The sequence below is a fragment of the Pararge aegeria genome, chromosome 18 (assembly GCF_905163445.1).
Source record: "Pararge aegeria chromosome 18, ilParAegt1.1, whole genome shotgun sequence".
Classification (NCBI taxonomy): Eukaryota; Metazoa; Arthropoda; class Insecta; order Lepidoptera; family Nymphalidae; genus Pararge; species Pararge aegeria.
Genome location: NC_053197.1, coordinates 7,331,253 through 7,349,955, shown reverse-complemented (window position 1 = coordinate 7,349,955; position 18,703 = coordinate 7,331,253). Strand labels below are relative to the sequence as shown.

The 18,703-nt window shown below is 33.0% G+C and overlaps 3 protein-coding genes and 1 long non-coding RNA gene across 4 annotated transcripts; 1 reads left to right on the top strand and 3 right to left on the bottom strand.

The window, feature by feature from the left end:
• Positions 1 to 276: 276 nt before the first annotated feature.
• On the bottom strand, positions 277 to 6,700 carry LOC120631393 (bromodomain-containing protein 4-like). The gene is made up of 6 exons (XM_039900940.1): positions 5,802 to 6,700; positions 4,872 to 4,960; positions 3,617 to 3,849; positions 2,583 to 2,805; positions 1,979 to 2,127; positions 277 to 1,480 (listed from the first exon to the last, which is right to left on the bottom strand). The coding sequence occupies exons 1-6, from the start codon at positions 6,538 to 6,540 to the stop codon at positions 1,261 to 1,263; spliced, it is 1,653 nt and encodes a 550-aa protein (XP_039756874.1). The 5' UTR covers positions 6,541 to 6,700; the 3' UTR covers positions 277 to 1,260.
• A 175-nt stretch (positions 6,701 to 6,875) lies between these two features.
• Positions 6,876 to 10,669, bottom strand: LOC120631395. Its single transcript, XR_005659057.1, has 3 exons — positions 10,542 to 10,669; positions 10,267 to 10,459; positions 6,876 to 6,997 (listed from the first exon to the last, which is right to left on the bottom strand). It is a non-coding gene; the product is annotated as an uncharacterized LOC120631395 (long non-coding RNA).
• On the top strand, positions 7,150 to 10,581 carry LOC120631394 (beta-1,4-galactosyltransferase 1-like). Its single transcript, XM_039900941.1, has 4 exons — positions 7,150 to 7,524; positions 7,904 to 8,176; positions 8,487 to 8,702; positions 9,791 to 10,581. Exons 1-4 carry the CDS (start codon positions 7,187 to 7,189, stop codon positions 9,918 to 9,920), a joined length of 957 nt encoding a protein of 318 aa, XP_039756875.1. The 5' UTR covers positions 7,150 to 7,186; the 3' UTR covers positions 9,921 to 10,581.
• Positions 10,670 to 16,049: 5,380 nt separating the features above from the next.
• On the bottom strand, positions 16,050 to 18,617 carry LOC120631571 (motile sperm domain-containing protein 1-like). Its single transcript, XM_039901206.1, has 4 exons — positions 18,062 to 18,617; positions 17,825 to 17,988; positions 17,194 to 17,357; positions 16,050 to 16,650 (listed from the first exon to the last, which is right to left on the bottom strand). The coding sequence occupies exons 1-4, from the start codon at positions 18,330 to 18,332 to the stop codon at positions 16,461 to 16,463; spliced, it is 789 nt and encodes a 262-aa protein (XP_039757140.1). The 5' UTR covers positions 18,333 to 18,617; the 3' UTR covers positions 16,050 to 16,460.
• Positions 18,618 to 18,703: the final 86 nt, after the last annotated feature.

Here is an 18,703-nt window from a genome sequence, read left to right as displayed (position 1 = left end):
CCCCTGCAGTTTCACCCGCGTTAAGGGACGCGACGTAGCGACGTTATGTCGGAAACGTTGATCATACACAACTCATAGGCACTAGGGTAAGGTGCGACAATAGCGTCATACCCATCGGTTTCTAGTTTATCAGGATCAGTCCCACTAACAAAACCCCGGTGACCATAACCATATTTATTATCGATTAAAACAAAATTGGCATCATAAAAAAATATGCATGTAATTATCTAAGTACATACCTAATAATAAAATCAATAATTCAAATCTTTAATTTACTATAATAATAAATAAAATTATTTTTTATCAATAACGTATTGCAGTTATATCACAGATGGGCGTTTATATGAACAATTGATTTCTTTTTCCAATATTTAAGTAGGTATTTTACTGATATTAACGGCTTTAGATTTACCTGTAAAAGAAAATTAACATTTCATTTTAAAGTAAAGGTTGTACCTACCTAAAAATAACCCAATTGACTATACCTGTGTCAAAATGGCTACTTACGATATCCTCCAACAAAACGACCGACTTTAAATAATAATATACTAACGTCTACTATTTCTACTTACCTAAGTTTTTTTTGATATTTTTACAGAGAAATGTGCTGTTAAATTAATTATTTAATATATTTAATTTAACTTTAACATTTATCTACAAAAATATTTAAGTTTATTTAAAACCGGTCCAATTTGTGTTTTACCGGTTACGCTCAATCGGCGGTAAAGGCTCGTTATGGTATTGTACGGATACCATATTATCCTTAGTAGTATACAAGCCGTATACAAAAACTGGCAATTTTTTTTCTTCTTTAGAACATCGATCCTGAATGTTAAATTAAATTTTAAATAAATAGACCCTAGTACTGTCCCCTTGCAGGATAAAATACTTATAAATCTTTCATTCAAACCTGTTGAATCAACAATATAGTTTATTATATTTTTAGTTAAGTTAGGGCCAGTCAATGAGATCGAAAGTTTTGAAGCAGTCAAAACCTACGAAAATTTTTAATCGTTTATTGTTTAACTACGTATTAAAATAAAAGATATAAATAAGTAAAGCTACTTAATTTTGTAACATCAAGTATATCCACGCCACGGGGATCATATTTTTCAAAAGAGAATCAAAAACATTCGCACGCATTGACTTCTCCATGCAATAACGCCTGACTGATGAGTTGGAGTAATTATTATTAACAATTAAACGCGCTTTTATTGTTCGCTTTAATTGTTCGTATAAACGCTATTACCATCATAGTCATTATTTACTAGGTGTACTGGGGCAAAAAAATGGGAACTTGAGGGGGGAAGCGGGAGTTCGGGATATAGAGCTAGAACGTGGGGACCGCGGAGACAGTGGTGTTCGTGCGCAACGAGAAGCAGGATACGGTCGAACGCGCAACTCGTCCCCACTTCGAAACGTGCCGCGCGTAACTCGTCGTCGGTATAGAGACGTCACAGACGTCTCTTGCAATAAGCACCTGTGTAAAACATAACGGTTTAAAAGTATTGCAATCATGTACCTGAGACCGATGTGATAGAGAGCATAGAACCACGAGCGAAAGATTTAAGTATCCTACTGAGAACGTACCTATTACTATCAAAAAGAAGGTAATCCCAGTAGTCATATTATAGGCATACAAAATAATTGAATGGACGAAAATATAGATAATACATATATAACGGGATAGCAAAGTTTTGAATAATTCGTTTGTGTGAAATTGCATTTTGTTTTGTTTGTCAGAAAACTTAAATCAGATGTATAAGAACACCTAAGGTAAAGCGTGTGCGAGAAACACGGTGCTATGGCGGTGTCTATCACCATTCCTTTCACGAATGCGTGTTTACGGAAAAATTACCATAAACAAATATTACTTTATGTAGTTCCTTAATTTGATCAACTAATTCAAATACAGCCCCGGGCTTGTCTTAGCTTCCAATCGTCCTTTCGTCTGTATAAAGATTCATGTTAGACTTACTTTTCTAACTCCGTGAGTTGCTGTTTAGGAGTGGAAGCAGCTACTGGTCGATTACGCCCAAGTTTAGCTCTCGTTGCTTCTAACATATCCTGAGTAACAAGTGGCTGCTGACCTTCTTTAGGCGTCGGTTTTGGCCTTACGGGGTTATCCTTGAAAATACAGCAAAAGCTAAGTTGGAGCAACTTATATGATTAATCAATTATTAAAACAGAAGTTCTGAACAAGACGTTAAAAGAAAAACATCGTCAGATATCTTTACAATACCCTTATTATGGTATGCACTTCACAGCTTAATATTTTTAAAATCGAATAGGGAATCAGAACAGAAATAGGGAACTCTTCTACTGTTTTAAATGAATAATAGTGTTTAAATATAACAATTAAAATATTATATTTTATTATATGTTTTAATTTTTACAGCGTACCCAAAAACAGTTTTTTTTGTACACTTACCCCTTTTGTAGGCGGGAAAACATCCACGTTCCCTGATAAATTCGGTAAAATATACTTGGCTCAATTTTGGTTTATTGCTAGATCAGCCCCCATTTCGATACCATCCAGAGTCAAGGTTTTAGTAAATGATGATTAATTAAAATGTATATACCTTAGTTTTCCTCAACTTCACGTTGGCAATGTCCTGTGGAGTGATTGAGAGCCGCGGCCCTGCCATCCTGGGTGGTGCTGATCCACATCTGGGTATTGTGTGTGCACGCGCAACAGGTTTTCTGTCTATCGGAGGTGGAGGTGGAGGAGGAGGCGGCGGTGGCGGCGGGGGCGGTGGTGGCGCAAATGGTATACGACTTGGTGGCACTGCTGGTGTTTGCTGACTGTGAACATTAGAGATTCTGTATCTCAGTTGCCACTTTACACATTTAGCTGAGTAATACGTATGTGTCTTAACATACTTAGATAACAAATTTGAACACATTCTCATTTATAATATAAACACATAAAGAGTGGCCCTAAACGGCCACATCTCCGAACAAATGTTATCAGCAGATCATTGCACTATTAATAAGATCTTAATCCTAGAATTAGCAACATCTAAATCTAAAGAAAGTAAAAAGTAATTTGTAAATTACTCTAATTATATGATCCTTGCTCATGAAATATCACAAAACAATTTTTTTTTCCTTACTTTATATTATTGAAAAGAATTTGTTTGTTACTTTAAAATGAACTGTTTATTAAGTGATTCTTAGGCAAACGGAACGCTAAAATAAAATAATTGTAATGAACTGAGCATTTAATATTTCCTAGATTTTGATTTCGTCAGGCTTTGGCCGTGGCTAGTTACCACCCTACCGACGAAGACGTGCCGCTAAGCGATTTAGTGTTCCGGTGCGATGTGGCGTAGAAACCGATTAGGGGTATTACTATCGTACTAATAGGTTAGCCTGCTACAATCTTAGACAGCATCATCAATTACCACCATGTGAGATTGCAGTCATGGGCTAACTTATAACGGAATAAAAAAAATGTAATAGCAATATCAGTGTAACTAATTATTTTCGTAGTAACTAACAAAGGTAACAGGCGCTTATCGATTTTGAAATGCCAAACAATATTCATGAGGAGGTGTTTAAGAGTATATTCTGTCCGAGTAAATAAATTGATATCAAAAGACCGAAATGTTACCTAAGCTTGGATTCCAACTGTGTTAGTTTCTCAATAACTTTCTTCATCTCATCTCGAAGAGCTTCATTCTCACGAGCCAGTCTATTAGTCATTCGTGCGTGTTTCTCTTCTACTTCTTCGACAACCTTCTGAAGTTGCTTTACTTCCCGCACTAAGACATTACCTTCGAGTTCTTTGTTTCCTATGGGTTCCCGAAGTATATCGGAATATAACCCCGTTATGGACTGGTATCCCTGATTGGATAAAAATTAATTATAAACCTAGACTAAGCTTAACTAGACCGAAATCGATGTAGGTATGGCCAATTTTTGACACTCGTAACACAAGTTACCTTAGTGCAAGTGTTTAAGCACTCCTTAGTGCACAAATCAATAGAGTATCACTGTGTTCATAAGGAGATTCCTACTGTGTGATAAAATAAAAAATAAATTATTAAATAAATATTGCATTAAAAATGCATAAAAAGACCCACATACAATTAAATTATTTATATTCTCCCAACCTACTTATATTTAGAGTTATTCATACCTATTTGTCAATTTAAAGGGTGACCATAAAGGTAACTTGCTTTATAGTTTCACCATATCAGCATGTCCGTCCGCGGTCTTAGCACAAATAGTACCGAAATTTAGAACAAAGTCGGTATTTCGGCATAAATATACACAATGTTTATTAGCGACATTAGGAGACATTACACCGCGGTTGAGTGCCACATCTGGTTATATAGAGGCTAGCTCATTTCTTGTGCAAAGAATCAGTCTGGCTGTTCAGCGCCGAATTGCAGTCAACATTATAGACACCATTCGGGCATGACGTCTTGTAGACTTATTAGTTTAGTTAGATGTTTTATTGCAAAATTATCAATGAGAAATATTAACAAACCAGCTGTTGCCCGCGGCTTCGTACGCGGTTCTTGCGCTCAACCGCACATTTTATCGGAATGAAAAGCAGCCTATGTGTTAATCCAGGGTATAATCAATCTCCATTCCAAAATTCAATCAAATTGGTTCAGTAGTTTTTGCGTGAAAGAGTAACAAACGTACTACCATCCATCCATCCATACAAACTTACGCATTTATAATATTAGTAGGATGTGACTAACACAAAGTATTATTATTTCTTGTTTGTCCCACGATGTAATTAAATTTTTGATTCAGGATCTCTTTACAAATTAAGCTTTAATGTGCTAATTTAAATATTTGATGCGTATTATTAATTCCTCAGATTCTTGGAAAATTTAGAGATCTTTACTCACCTTCTTACCAATCCACGTGCAAATGTCCATGATCCTCCAAACTTTCGTACGATTGGAACGCCGATGCGATTTCTCTTTTCTTGGGGTTCCTGCCAACGAAAACAACACAGTTTCACTAACAAATTCCATCTTATCATGTAAATTTTCCACATCGACGTTATTGTCTTTCATATCAATTGCAAATTTATTTATTGCACGGTGTGTCGTTAGTATAAATAAGTACATGAAAAATACTGTATTAAACATAAGTATATACTGAATTCCCTCCTAAAGCCGCACATTTGATTAGTTTAGTCGTCTTGGCCGTTATGGATTATAAACGTTAAGATGATGTCACGTGCTATATTTGAATTTGTAAGATAGACTGGTTTAACATACTCGTATGAGAAAAATTGTGCCAAATGATAATAATATTTAGTTTGACAATAACTTTTTGGTTATTTTCACCCGACTACGGCGAAGCTAAGGAAGAGTTCTGTGTGAAACTATAGATGTTTTACTATTATTAGCATCATCAATTATATGGCTTATTCTCGAGTTGAAAACCGGAAAAAAAGATATGATGAAATGAAACTACTCTAAAAAATATGGACAATTATATTAATTAAGCTTTTTTTTCAAATAATAAATCTTGCAATAACCTACAACGTAAGGAAAAAATAACCATTCGTCCAATGCAATACAATACGATATTATCTTAAAAGTTTTTTTTTCGAAAATGCGATATTCCGATGTAGAATTGTGGAACATTTCCGAGAAACGATTAAGTTATAGTAAACAATTCTTACGGAACTTTAAGATAAAAAACAATAAGTAGGTAATAACTTTAATTTACTTAAAAACGTGATATCCTTATAAATTATACTTTTTTTGTAGAAATAAACAATCAATATTTTTGAAAGAAACAAGTAAGTAGCTTTACTACTTTACCTGGCGTATTACTTTCAGAACAATCAGACTGATGACTACTGAATCTCTTTGATCTTTTCAATACATCACGAATCAAGTTGGAGTCTGATTTTCTTCGTCCCTTGCGTGCTTTATAAGAATAATTGCTTTTTGTAGATTTAAATGAAATATCCGACTCGGAGCCCAATCTGTTAGAAGATTCTTGTGCCTTAAAATCAGTTACATGAGTATTACTCGATGTACAAGAATCTGTACATTTTGTCTTTTTACTTGGTCTTGTTTCCTTATCATCGTCAAAGGAATTACGTCTATATCGTTTGCTGGACGAAGATCTTTCAGTGTCATTATCATTTGATGATGAATCATCTGAATGAAAATTTTTACTGAACGATAAATTTACATCAATTAGGTCTAGATTTGGCGCTATTAGCTCAGTCTGTGTGGAATTATCAAATCTGCTGTCCGTAGGACTTGCGTCAATCATTATACTCATAAATGGTGGAGTCGGATCTCGTTTGCTATCTTTGAACTCTCTACTGGAAATATTAGCACTCACATAGTGACTCTGATCCCAAGAAGAATCGTGTATGTTTTGAGTATCACATTTCCGAACAAGTTCTACTGAATTTTCAGATAAAGGAGGCCCTTCATCTGAGATTGAATTATTTGCTACTTGATCTTCATTATCTGCTTCAAAGGACTCATTGACAACATCCAAAACAACAGCTTTTAGAGCTCCTTTTTCTTCACAGTTTGTCATGGTTGTCGGAGTTTGTTTTAGTAACACTTTCACTTTATTATAAGCATTTTACGATCCCAAAGCCAGATTTTACTACATTTTGGTTAAATAATTAATTTATACGAATTCTCCGTTCACTTTTCATTAAGTAACAATGTTATCTAACGTAGAAGAATTAAAAAACTACCGTCAATATTTTAAAATTGACAAATTGGGATCTTTGTTTTTTTAACAACTTCACCGTTAAATCTTTTGAAACAGTTATTTTGGGTAAATAATTAATTATTAGAAAATGTATATAATTTATATAAATTCGATATAGACAGTACGTTAGACAGCAGTCTTGTCTAGTATTACCTTTCTTAACAGCAACTCAGTATTCTTGCCTGCCTTATGCCTATAGTGTATGTATCCTCATTGTGTGACAACAGATAACTACTATACTTAATGTTACAGTTTCAGCCTGTGACACTGCCATCTGAAAATGTTAGGTGATTGATAATCTGTCAAAAGTCAGAACAAAATTCAAATTTTGTGATTTCAATTTGAGGCTTAAATTATTTTATTATAATAAATATTACCCTTAAATTAAAATGAATGTTTGAAAATTTTGTTTAAAAACCTAGATTTAATAATTAAATAGTACTTGGTGTACAATTACTGTGTCATGCGTCATTATGCGCTAAAAAAAAAAGTTCTATACTGCGGTGTGGTCATAGTGATATTGATTATACTTCTTCACCCTGATAGGAATGCAAGACGAAGCTATAGTTACATTGCAAAAGAAAATATATTAAATAGCTTACGTCAAGAAATAGCAAACAATTTCTCGACTACAGCTTTAGCCGATTGTGATTATTACGATGTTATTCACGACGATACAACTTTGCCTCTTAGTATCGCGGAAGGCGATTTAGTTGAGAATCACAGAATAAGAGAGGGTGGCGAATATGCTCCTGTTGAGTGCCGGCCTAGATTTAGTACAGCTATCATTGTTCCTTACAGGTGAGAACTTACAAAAATATAAAGCTAGCTTTTTTACTCAATTGCTAATAACTGTTGGTGTAGCACTCTGCATAGTCTGTTTACTAAGGAAAGTTTGTAGCCTAATTTTTTATTTTTTAATATATATATATGTATAATTGCAGTTATGTTAACCAAGTAATTCCAACATTTTACACTTTTGTTTCTTGGAAAACCTTTCATTTGCTTGCCAATGGGCACCTGAGGAAAAAATTCATACTTTGTGTCATTTTTCCTAAGTTTTGCAGGAAAAAAATTCTCATTGCAAAGGCTTAACTCAAGTGCAATCATAGGATACATGATAGTGCATGTAGATACATTTGGCATTAATCATATAAAATAAATATAATTTTCTATACAGGGATACAGCTGAGCAGTTGCGAGGCTTCCTTGTATTCATGCATATGTTCCTGCGGAGACAACACATCCACTATAGGATTTATGTTGTTGAACAAGTTGACTCACGCCCATTTAATAGAGCCAAGCTGATCAACATTGGCTCTCTTGCTGCTATGCGGGCAGGGTTCCCTTGTTTAGTTCTTCATGATGTTGACTTGTTACCCTTGAAGCTAGCAAATATTTATGCATGCACCGAACAACCCAGACATATGTCATGTAGCATCAATAAGTATAGGTATGTTGCAAAATATTTTATTATCATAGCAATTTAGTAATTAATTAAAAGTTATTGGAGATAACGATGTTAGAAGAATTAAAAGTATAGATTATAAAACCACAAAACTTTCATTAATTTTTTTTAAAATAAGATTTTAAGGTACTTCACATATACCCAGGGTAAATCTCCATTACAAGAACTCTTGGTTTAATGTAGTCAGATAGTAAAATTACCTTTAATGTTCTATACATTGAAAGTCTACTTAATAATCGAATAAATATTTTGTTTGAGAATTGGGGTCAGTGTTGGTGTTTAATTTTAATTTCAGATTTGTATTACCATATCTTAATCTATTTGATGGTGCTGTATCCATATCTTCCAAACAGTTTAAACTAGTGAACGGAATGAGCAATAAGTATTTTGGATGGGGTGGAGATGACGATGACTTGTACACACGTCTTGAAGCTCACTGTATAGAAATGTCACGATTTGAACCTTCCACTAGTCAATATCATATGGTTCCACATGAAGGACAACAAAAAAGGTAAGTTCATATCTATCTACTTAAAAAAACTAAAAATAGCTGACGTTTTGTTTGATTCACCCTCTAGGCTTTAAAATTTGCGATCAAACCCAAAAACCACTAGTAATTGAAGTCTTCACTTTCACAATGATTTTATCCACCCTCAGACTATTAATGTACCATTACTGGGCATTAGACTCTTCTGTTCATGGAGAGTTTAGAGTTTAGACCCATCACACAGGTGCACTGTGAGTTGGTGGGCTTTAAATATTTTTATCACAAACTCGTCATTATCAGATCTATCATAATTTATAATAAAATACCGAATATCATTAGGGAAGAAAACAATGACATCCATTTTAAGAGGAAAATCAAAGAATGGTTATTACAAAAATGTTTCTACAATATCCATGAGTTTCTAATGTTATAGACCTCAAAATCACTACATGCATTATCTAATCGGGTGTATATTTTAAAAGTAGATAATAGGAAATAATAAATGTATACTAATACTATGTTATATGATATTAAATAATCGTCTTATTTCAATTTATTTTCATGACATACCACAGTAATTTTTAACATAACTTTATGACAAAACAATTGGCTGAGCAATTATTTAATATTAAAATAGATTTATTAACCTGACATTCTTTAATAGTAACTAATTATTCTGACACCTAATATATATTTCTACTAACACTAATTAGAATCCTGAAATCGTGTATTTGTAATAGTTATAAGGGTCAAACTGTTTGTTATTGCTATGACCTGACAGAGCCTCATGACTATGTAAAGGCATGGATAGAAGTTTCTCACTCTGGTTAGAACAGATTTTTTTTACTGAAACAATACTTAACAATTTTCATACTGATCCTGGAATTGAACCCAGAACCCTATGGTCCTTACACATGCTAAGCCCTAGGACGAAGACAGTTGAACAAAGAATTCTATTTTACTTAAAGTACCTATGACTTTACCATAGGGCTTACAATAAAGCTACTACATGGTATTACATACTACATGGTGAGCGAAATATGGATCTATAAGACTAATTACTTTGTATCAATAACAATATATACTTAATTTACTTTATTATTTCTTTTTAGGCCGAAAAAAAGTGAACTATTAGCCAATGCAAAGGAAAGGATGTCAAGTGATGGCCTTAATTCTTTAAAATACACAGAAGTTGCCACTGTCCTTCACCCACTCTTTACTCATATCATGGTTGATTTGTAACATATCTTGACAAACACATGCATAAATGTAGAACAGGTTGGGACATTTCAGTTTAATTAACAAAACTAAAATAGTTGAATGCTGCAATAGTTGACCTACAAAAAGCACTTTTGATCCCTGGAATTACCTGTTTGTGTATTTAAAGTGGTTGCCACACTAAAACAAATGGCTATGGTGAGACATTGAGTTTTGTTTACTTACCAGTCTTCAGTCTACCTGACCAGATCATTAGTACCAAAAGCATTATCTAAAACTTCCTGTTTTGCTCTTTTAACAAAGCTAGGTGGATTGCCCTTGTTCAGAAGCTGAAAGCAGTCCACAGGGAGAAAATGGTACAATTACTCACCTGTTTTCTGTTACTGAGTCGCCAATCATAGTGGTCATATCCCACTAGAAGTTCTGTATGGTTCTTTGGCTAAGTCCATGGGAACCAGGTCAACAGCAGAATTCTTAACTCCATTGGGTAAATAGGTGCAACAGACGATGCCTTTACGCCCCAACAACACTTTGAGATTAACAGAGGTCATCAGTACAAAGGTCTGGAACCAGTAGAAAATTAATGGTTATACTAAAAACAAAACACACTCTAGGTGGTACTGCTGGTATTTGATAATAACTCACCGCTAACAATCAGCCCTAGAATGGCTGAGTTCTTGTACTAGGAAGAGGTTTGCTTTTCACTCTGCAGTAGGATTGCTTGGAGGCTCCTTGCCAGAGCTCCCTGGGTTGTGAATGCAACCACTCTGCAATTATACCCACTATACCACCTTTAGAAGTTTAGCTAACTATGCGTTTAAACTAAATGATTAATGAAAGAAATATTTACAAAAAAAAACGTTTTATTAATGTTAATCATACAAAGTTGTTTTTATTAAATATTCTAGAGTTTAATATTTCTAATATTAAGTAAGTTTTAATAAACTTAATGGCTGTTGAAGAAGGCTTTATCTTTTAAAACTTAAAATAGTTGAATAATTAATTAGGTATTTAAATCTTCCAAAAGGCGCAGTTCAGACTACGCTATATTGTTATAGTATACACTTGTTCATAAGAATGTTAGGTTCCGACTAAGCTGTAATATGTATATTCATATGTATAGATATCAAAGCTTAGTCGGAACTTTGAACTCGTCGAAAAAAGATACATATACCTATAAACTTTTTTTATTATAATAATATACTAAGTACTAATTATTTATATTTGTTATCAAGAAAATGTGTGTTTATATAATAATAATTATTTAATCACTCTTTATCGTCTCACAACAGTGAGTCAGTTAATCTGTCCAATGTCAACTATTCAGTGGTAAAAAATAATTAACAAAAAAATATTCAGAAAATTAAATTCATGGTATTGGTGTACAAAAAGCATCCTATATCAAGTGTAAGCGGCGCGTGGGACTGCCGTATCAATTCAATCAATTGGTTAACTCAGCAGAAAAAGATATTCGAATAGATACCTACTTAATTTGAGTACTTGCTGGAAGCAAAAGAAGCAAATTTCTAAAGCAGAATTAATGTTTGATTTTTTTATCACTGGTGTCTAGAACTATAAGCATAATCGGATAGATTAAACGACGGTGTCGACGGTAAAAAAGTCATGGTGTATAATGTTACATATTGATGCACTAATTTTTATTATATAATTATGTTGAACAGTAAGTAAGTAAATAATAACGTAGGCCGTCCAAAGTTTACTTTTTAGTTTGATAACAATGCAGCTTCACCATAATTTTGACTGCATTGTTAATTTCAATCAATGAGTTGTTATTACCTCGTTAACTGTGCAGTGTTCCACAAGAGTGATTCAACCTAACAGTAAACTTTGTAAACTGGTTTCGCTTCTGCACAAATTTCTAAACTGAACTTAATAGGTCTAAAAATAGTGCTGCCATTTTATTTATCTTGATTTACAAATACAAAAACAAACAAAAAGCGATCCACCCCTGTCAATCTGAGAATTAGGAAAACACGAGGAAAACAGACTACAGGCGGTGCATCCTTAGTTAAAAAAAAGTACTTACGAAAAGCGTAAATAAGAAACAATGTCCGGTAGAAAAGGATAGCCTATTTTTAGTCTGTATAGTTTAAAGATTTATTCGAATACTAGCGACCCGCCCCGGCTTCGCACGAGTAAAACAAATATACTTATGTGTGACAGTCTTGAGTCTTGATATTTTAATCTATCTTGTAAGGTTAAGGCAGCGTCCCTAGCAAAACTGCATTTAAATCCGTTGCGTAGTTTAAAAGATCTAGGCGTACATACTGTGGAGGTGACTTTTTTATACTATTTAATTTGATAAATTGGCACCATTTTTAAAATATTCCTTAACATAAATAAATATGATTATGCAAAGAGTCCTACAAATTAATATTTTAAACTGGATTTAATGCTGAAAAGGAAAGGGCAATCTTTCTTTCCTGTTATTTATTGATGGTAAGTATTTAGGTACTACTCTTGTTTTCACACCTGACGATGAGGACTTTGACTCTCTAGAGGTAATAACATTTCATTGCATTTAATATTATACTTATTTTATTTCTGAAGTAAACTTTTACTTCGAAATAAAGGAGATGACGTTTGTTAGTGACACTATATAATGTTTTACATTAAATATGACAATATTTTCTATTAGAATACTTAGACATAATTTACCAAATGCCTGGAATTAAATAGTATTAACTTGAATATTCTGATAAAAATTAGTTAATTCTCATTAGTATATAGTACATAACATTTTGTCGATACAGACAACATATCCTAGTAAATTAAAAATCTAGAGTAAGTAGTGATAATATGATTGTTACTTCAGCAATATTTTATTTTACAGTATTATTAATTTATATTACTAGACGATAATAGATAGAAGTGTGTATTTCTTATTGATTAGAACTTTGGAAGGCACAGGAACACCTACTTTTATAAGTTATTTATTTTCAAAGTCCAAATTCCTTTGCAGAACAGGCTCAATTCAATTGCAGGCTCAATTAATTAAAATGAGAGCGTTATATCCTGTAACATTAACTGAATTTTCCAACAAAAATTGAAAGTTTATAAAATACCTGAGTATTTATATTTATAGAAAATAAAATAGTAAATAAAAAGTAATAGGCATTTGCCTATTACTCACACAATAATTTACGTATTAAGATTATTATAATGGTTCACATTGAGCATTGTTTCCCAAAAGCGTTGAACGACGACAATGAACTCCTATAGGTGCCTCTGCGTGTAACAGTGCTACAAAAATGGACCACGAACAATTGATGTTGTGCGTAGGACAAAGGCATATTATGAAAGTGAAGCTTAATTTGCTATACTCCGCGAAAAGCAGGAGAATCTGTATCTGTAATTTCTTTTTAAATTACTCTTAAAGATTTCCCTTGCTCTCTCCTGCTTTTCACGGAGTATAGATAATTAAGCTTAATTTTCATAATATATCATGGATTTCCGCAAAGTAACGCCTGCTTCTATCCAATAGGACAAAGTTGCTGCTCGGTGGTAGGAATACACATTCTAATCAAAGCTAATTATTTTATTGACAGCCCTAAATGTAATGTCATCCTTTGACCTTTCCAATAGGTAAATAATTGTAAACAGAAGACCATTACCTAAAACCCTTTCAGCTTTATTAAAAGTAGGATTGCATGACTGAGCGTAGGACTGAAAAGGCTTAAGGTCATATAAGGGTTCCAGAGACTGTCCAAAGAGAAAGTTTAAATGTGTGCGATTTCTTTATCGACTTGCTTTTTAGTTTAGATAATTTTTGCTCAATAACATTGCAGGTAAATGTGATCCTAATAGAATAAATATTATCAATTAATAGCCTTATATCTTTATTAAAGTTATACTATTATATTCATCTTGTTTTATTTCATTTAGTTTGTAGAAATCAGCAATATGTTTAGAGCACGTTAGATTCGATTATTTAAGCAGTATAAAACTACTACACTATAAAAATGGACCTAATTATTCTCGTTTTAGAGTAGCAAATTCTATAATACCGTTTAGGGGTTCTACTACTAAGACTGTCATGAACAGCAGTAGGGACAGAGTTCAAATGTTCTCAGATATAAACAGTAGGTACCTATAGCACATCTTGGAATAAAAAACCTCACTCAGATTGATCTATAAACTCAGATTGACCAACCGAAAATGGATTCCAATTCCTCGTGATCAGTAGTCGAAAACTTATACTACTAGGCCAACAACAGATAAGGGTATTTAAAATAAATGAAAAAGTTGTATAAATAAATCATATATTTGGCATGAATCACATTATAATACAATAAAATGGTCCCACGAACCAAAACTTAAATTAATTCAACACAATAATATTGTCACATAAATTATTTAAAAATATTATACAAACACCTCCAAAGCAACCTAATTACCCAGCACACTCAACACGCGTAGCGTGTTGGCCTAAATCATATTCTAGCCAAAGAAAGCCTTTTTTACCCCTACAAGTTAGCCCTTGACTGAAACCACAGCGGACGATAATGCAGTCGTTAGTTGGTACCCGGCTAATCTGTTATAGTCATTGGGTATGGAAGTTGTATTGAATCCATACTAATTATTTGAATCGGTTTCTTCGCGAAATCATACGGGAACGCTTTGCGGCACATGTTGGTAGATAGGGTAGTACCTAGCCAAGGCCGAAGCCTCCGACCGGACCTGACTACAAAAAACTCCGGTACTTTAATTACGATTGTAATTCATAACTTGCCCCAAAACAACAGCTTTCACCAGTTCACCGCTCAAATAGTCTGTCGCTTATGTATGACTACATGCTAAACTGATCTTAAAAAAATTATCTTAGAGATAGCTTCCTGCCGTAAGTTGCTAAATGGTGACCACCTGTGATCCACATACAAAACAGGCGATGAGTTGACAACTATTTAATTATGCGTCTTGAATGAAGACGACGATTTGGCATCTTATTGGATTTGTAGTAAATCGGGCAGCTGGAGACACATATAATTTTTTTATCTCAGGAAATTTAAAATATGCTGGCTGATATGAGAAGAAGCGGTATAACGCTTTGAAGATGAAGCGATCTTGTAATGGTGGGATTCACACAATCCGTGTTAGGGGTCACATACCTAATGTTACTTTATTTTATAAAACTACAAGTAACTTTTCTTTACATAACACAAAACATTAAATAAAGTGGGACTATTATTCACATAATATTGAGTAAAATTTTCTTGGTTGATGATGAACTCTGTCCCATCCTGTGACGTTGCTTACTTCGCGTATTCCACTAGTATTTGGTGCAGCTACTAATCCACGCATATCTCGATGATATGCAGTAATTTGTGATAGGGAACGAAAAGTATAATAGATAAGAAAAAAACTGTAGTAAGTAGGTCCCCGAGACGGTCATTTGCGATTGACAATGTTTACGTTATTGACGGTTTCAAATAATTTAGTTACTGAAGCTACTGATAAAATGTATTGCCGATTGTGTTGTTGAAAAAAGGTGCCTCGCTATATTAACTATAAACAGTTGGTTTTCATCTGTGGAACTACCAGTCTGAAAGATTGCTACGTATTGAGGAAGGTTAGGGTTTTTATTTGAATTACCCTGCGACTCGTAGTAGACGCGAGTGGAACTCCAGGGCATAGCTAGTGTAAAATAAACATTCCCATATAAAGTAAAAAAAATACAAAAAGCCAATAAAAATATTTTAAGTAATTTTTCATCTAAGTTTCTTAGACTGAGTTTATATAAAGAAAATACACAGGTACTTAATTACACGTTCATTTAGTCAAGCACTATAATTTGTTAAACAAATCTCATATTTTTACAACACCACACAAACATTTTTTCTTTTTAATATTAATTGTTAGCATCCTGAGATATTGTACTGATGGTAAATTAAACAAAGTAAACAAAAACTAAATTAAATAAAAGTGATAGAACTCAAAATATTGCACTCCTTTTCATAAAGTTACAGTATAACAGGATAACAATATTTTAAGATCCATCATTTTTATGTACATTGTTTTAACAGCTACTAAAAGTAGATACTTAGTATGGAATCTTTCTACATGCTTTTTTAAAATAATTTTACAGTGTACTGTGAGATTTGGTTAACCTATAAACAGTAGCACAAAAGCATAAAAAACCGTTCTTACATACATCTAGTATAAAGAAGTACTTTAGCACATTAATTTAGTATGTTACTATTGCTTTAGAAGCCTGAGAATATGTGATTTAATCACTATCTGATAAACAATCGAATTGTGGCTCTTTGTTGAGAATTTCTTAGGTAGAAACCATATTTATCTCTCCCATTCAAATAATGTGTTTAAGAGTGCATAGAAACAGCTTTAGACACTGTTTCTGGTGAGATACTTTAACTTCAGGACATATTTGCTCAATGAGGTACTTTAAATTACCTAAACAAAGTTGCCATTCTCAAGGTGATTACACACGCAACACTTGTGCAAATGCAAGAATTTTTCAGCTGCTTAATTAATAAGCTTAAACAAATGATCAATTTACATATATACATAAATTTTTTTGTTAATTCATGGCCGTAAAACCAACATACTAACCAATCCAAGGACAAATGAGAACACTAACTTGAGATTGGAGCCAATGTGTAGCCATTCGGGCCATTGGGATTTGGTTTGTTGTTCGGGTTGTGTGGGTAACAGCAATGCAGCTATGCAACATATGCTGACTGCAACGGCTACTACGTTGATAGGTTGCTGTTCTCTGTATAGAAAAACATAATTTATATTAAAACTTGATATGATTTAGTTCAACATGTAGAAATATTAAGGTGTTTTTCTATATGACAGACCAAAGAAAAGATGGCCTTACAACAAATTCCAAATTGGTGGTAAGGACTGGATGAAAACTGGCCAAAATAGAAAAGTGTGGAGAGAAATAAGTTTTCGCACATCCTGTGGGATCCATCTAGAACTAGGACTAACAGAAACTTATGAATTCATTTTAAAATCTTGCTAACCAAGTACAAACACAAGTAGTTTTGTTAACAAACACATGTAGGATTGTAAATTTTGATAAGATGGGATAAATAAATATTTTTTATTATTATTATTAACTATGACAATAATTTCTAGAAAACTTATTATTTCCAAACAAAAACTTCTATGCAGTGCAATATTCTATTAAATGCAGTATTTGGCACCAAGAACATCAAAAACTCATAAGGACACAAGCACACAACTTAAAAGTTGTGAAGCCCCTGAGAAGATTTAAAGTATTACAAGCTTAGAACAGAAAAGATAATACCTATGTTGTGATGGATGATTACAAGTAACTTTAGAATGATCTTCTGTCCGCAAAGAGGCTGCTTTGCCAGTTAGTGGATGAAAACTATCACCCATACTTTCGGGATTTATGTTTGACGGTTCACCCTCTATCAATTTTGTTGGAATATCTCTTTTACCCAATGCCTGAAAAAACAAAATAAAATCATTTTTACAATTTAATAATAAAGCTTGTTTGCATAGTATTAATCAAGTTTGCAATAATTATTTATAATATCAAAATGAAAGATGTTGTGTATCTATATCTTTACTTATATTAAAAGTAAAACTGGATGATTCCTGTAGGGATATTAAGATTTCAACACCATAAAAGTTCTTAGTCTGTACAAGGAAAGGGAATGACTTAATGATTAATCTATCTACACATATCTGCTGGACAGAAATTGAAAAAGGTTTAAAATTTTTCTTACAGATAGCAAAAATCAGCAAAATTATTTTTTTGGATATTCCTTAAATAAAATCGTACTTAGGAAATGAGCTACTCTGGGGCAAAAGTTAGTTCAAAATAATTGCAGTTCCCATTTAAAAATGAGATTTTTTATAGTTTTAATATATTATGTTGAAACATGAGATAATTATACAAAATGATTAACCTGTTGAGTATTTCTGTCGAACATTGTAATACGAAACTTCTCAGTGGTATTACCACGCGACGTTGAGGTTTGCGAATATCGCACCACAATGTCTATACAATTTTGTGGAGCTATAACACCTTCTGGGTCCACTACTGTAAACTTGTTTGGGGAAGTGCACAATACTGTAACAAATTTTAATATAAAAAAGAGTTCCATATGGGTAAGTTTGGACTTGTAACTTTCCAACTTTATTACCTTTAAAATTCACGGAGAAGTCGTATGGATTGTAAACAGTTAATAACTGTTTGTGAGTGTGCCTCGCATTTAGAAAAAATTCCAATGTCACAGGGAAAACAAATACTGGAAAATTCTTCATTTTTATAGGTTTTGGAACCCCTAGTTTAAGTGCGAGACAAAGAATAAAAAACAACAACAATTTTATCAAATGTATATCTGACAGTGACAAAACAAAAACAACTGTCAACGTCACTGCCAGCTGTTGAAAATGCACAGACCGAATTCTCATCAATAAGGTTATTATGCATTGATCTAGGTAAGGAAAGACTTTAAAAGTTTTTTTTAAAGTCTTGCAATGAGGATACAAACATTTGTTAAAAATATTAGGATGTAAGCTGGTATAACAGCGTTGGTTTTAACCGGTAATGTTTTTTACAATTAATATTTATTATTGGTGTGAAATCTTTGTTCTTTTTATGAACCAAGATATTCTTACACGTAATTTAATTAATTATAATTCGATCTTTAATCTTTCCTTATCATTTTACCAAAAATGCATAGATCGATTACAATTTAATTATTTAACCATTGATTTAATGTTACTTTTGTTACTTAAAATGTATTTTTTACACGTTATATACCGCGTCTAACCTTAAATAT

Bases quoted from the DNA above. Each gene is read 5' to 3' on its own strand.
- LOC120631393 (XM_039900940.1), bottom strand. From the start codon at position 6,540: ATGACAAACTGTGAAGAAAAAGGAGCTCTAAAAGCTGTTGTTTTGGAT. The intron at 4,961-5,801 runs GTAAAGTAGTAA...TTTCGTTGGCAG, and splicing joins TTCTGAAAGTAATACGCCAG to GAACCCCAAGAAAAGAGAAA. The intron at 2,806-3,616 runs GTAACATTTCGG...TAATGTTCACAG, and splicing joins CAGTTGGAATCCAAGCTTAG to TCAGCAAACACCAGCAGTGC.
- LOC120631394 (XM_039900941.1), top strand. From the start codon at position 7,187: ATGCGTCATTATGCGCTAAAAAAAAAAGTTCTATACTGCGGTGTGGTC. The intron at 8,177-8,486 runs GTATGTTGCAAA...TTTTAATTTCAG, and splicing joins TGTAGCATCAATAAGTATAG to ATTTGTATTACCATATCTTA. The intron at 8,703-9,790 runs GTAAGTTCATAT...ATTTCTTTTTAG, and splicing joins CATGAAGGACAACAAAAAAG to GCCGAAAAAAAGTGAACTAT.
- LOC120631571 (XM_039901206.1), bottom strand. From the start codon at position 18,332: ATGAGAATTCGGTCTGTGCATTTTCAACAGCTGGCAGTGACGTTGACA. The intron at 17,358-17,824 runs GTTAATCATTTT...TTGTTTTTTCAG, and splicing joins TCGACAGAAATACTCAACAG to GCATTGGGTAAAAGAGATAT. The intron at 16,651-17,193 runs GTATTATCTTTT...TTTTCTATACAG, and splicing joins AATCATCCATCACAACATAG to AGAACAGCAACCTATCAACG.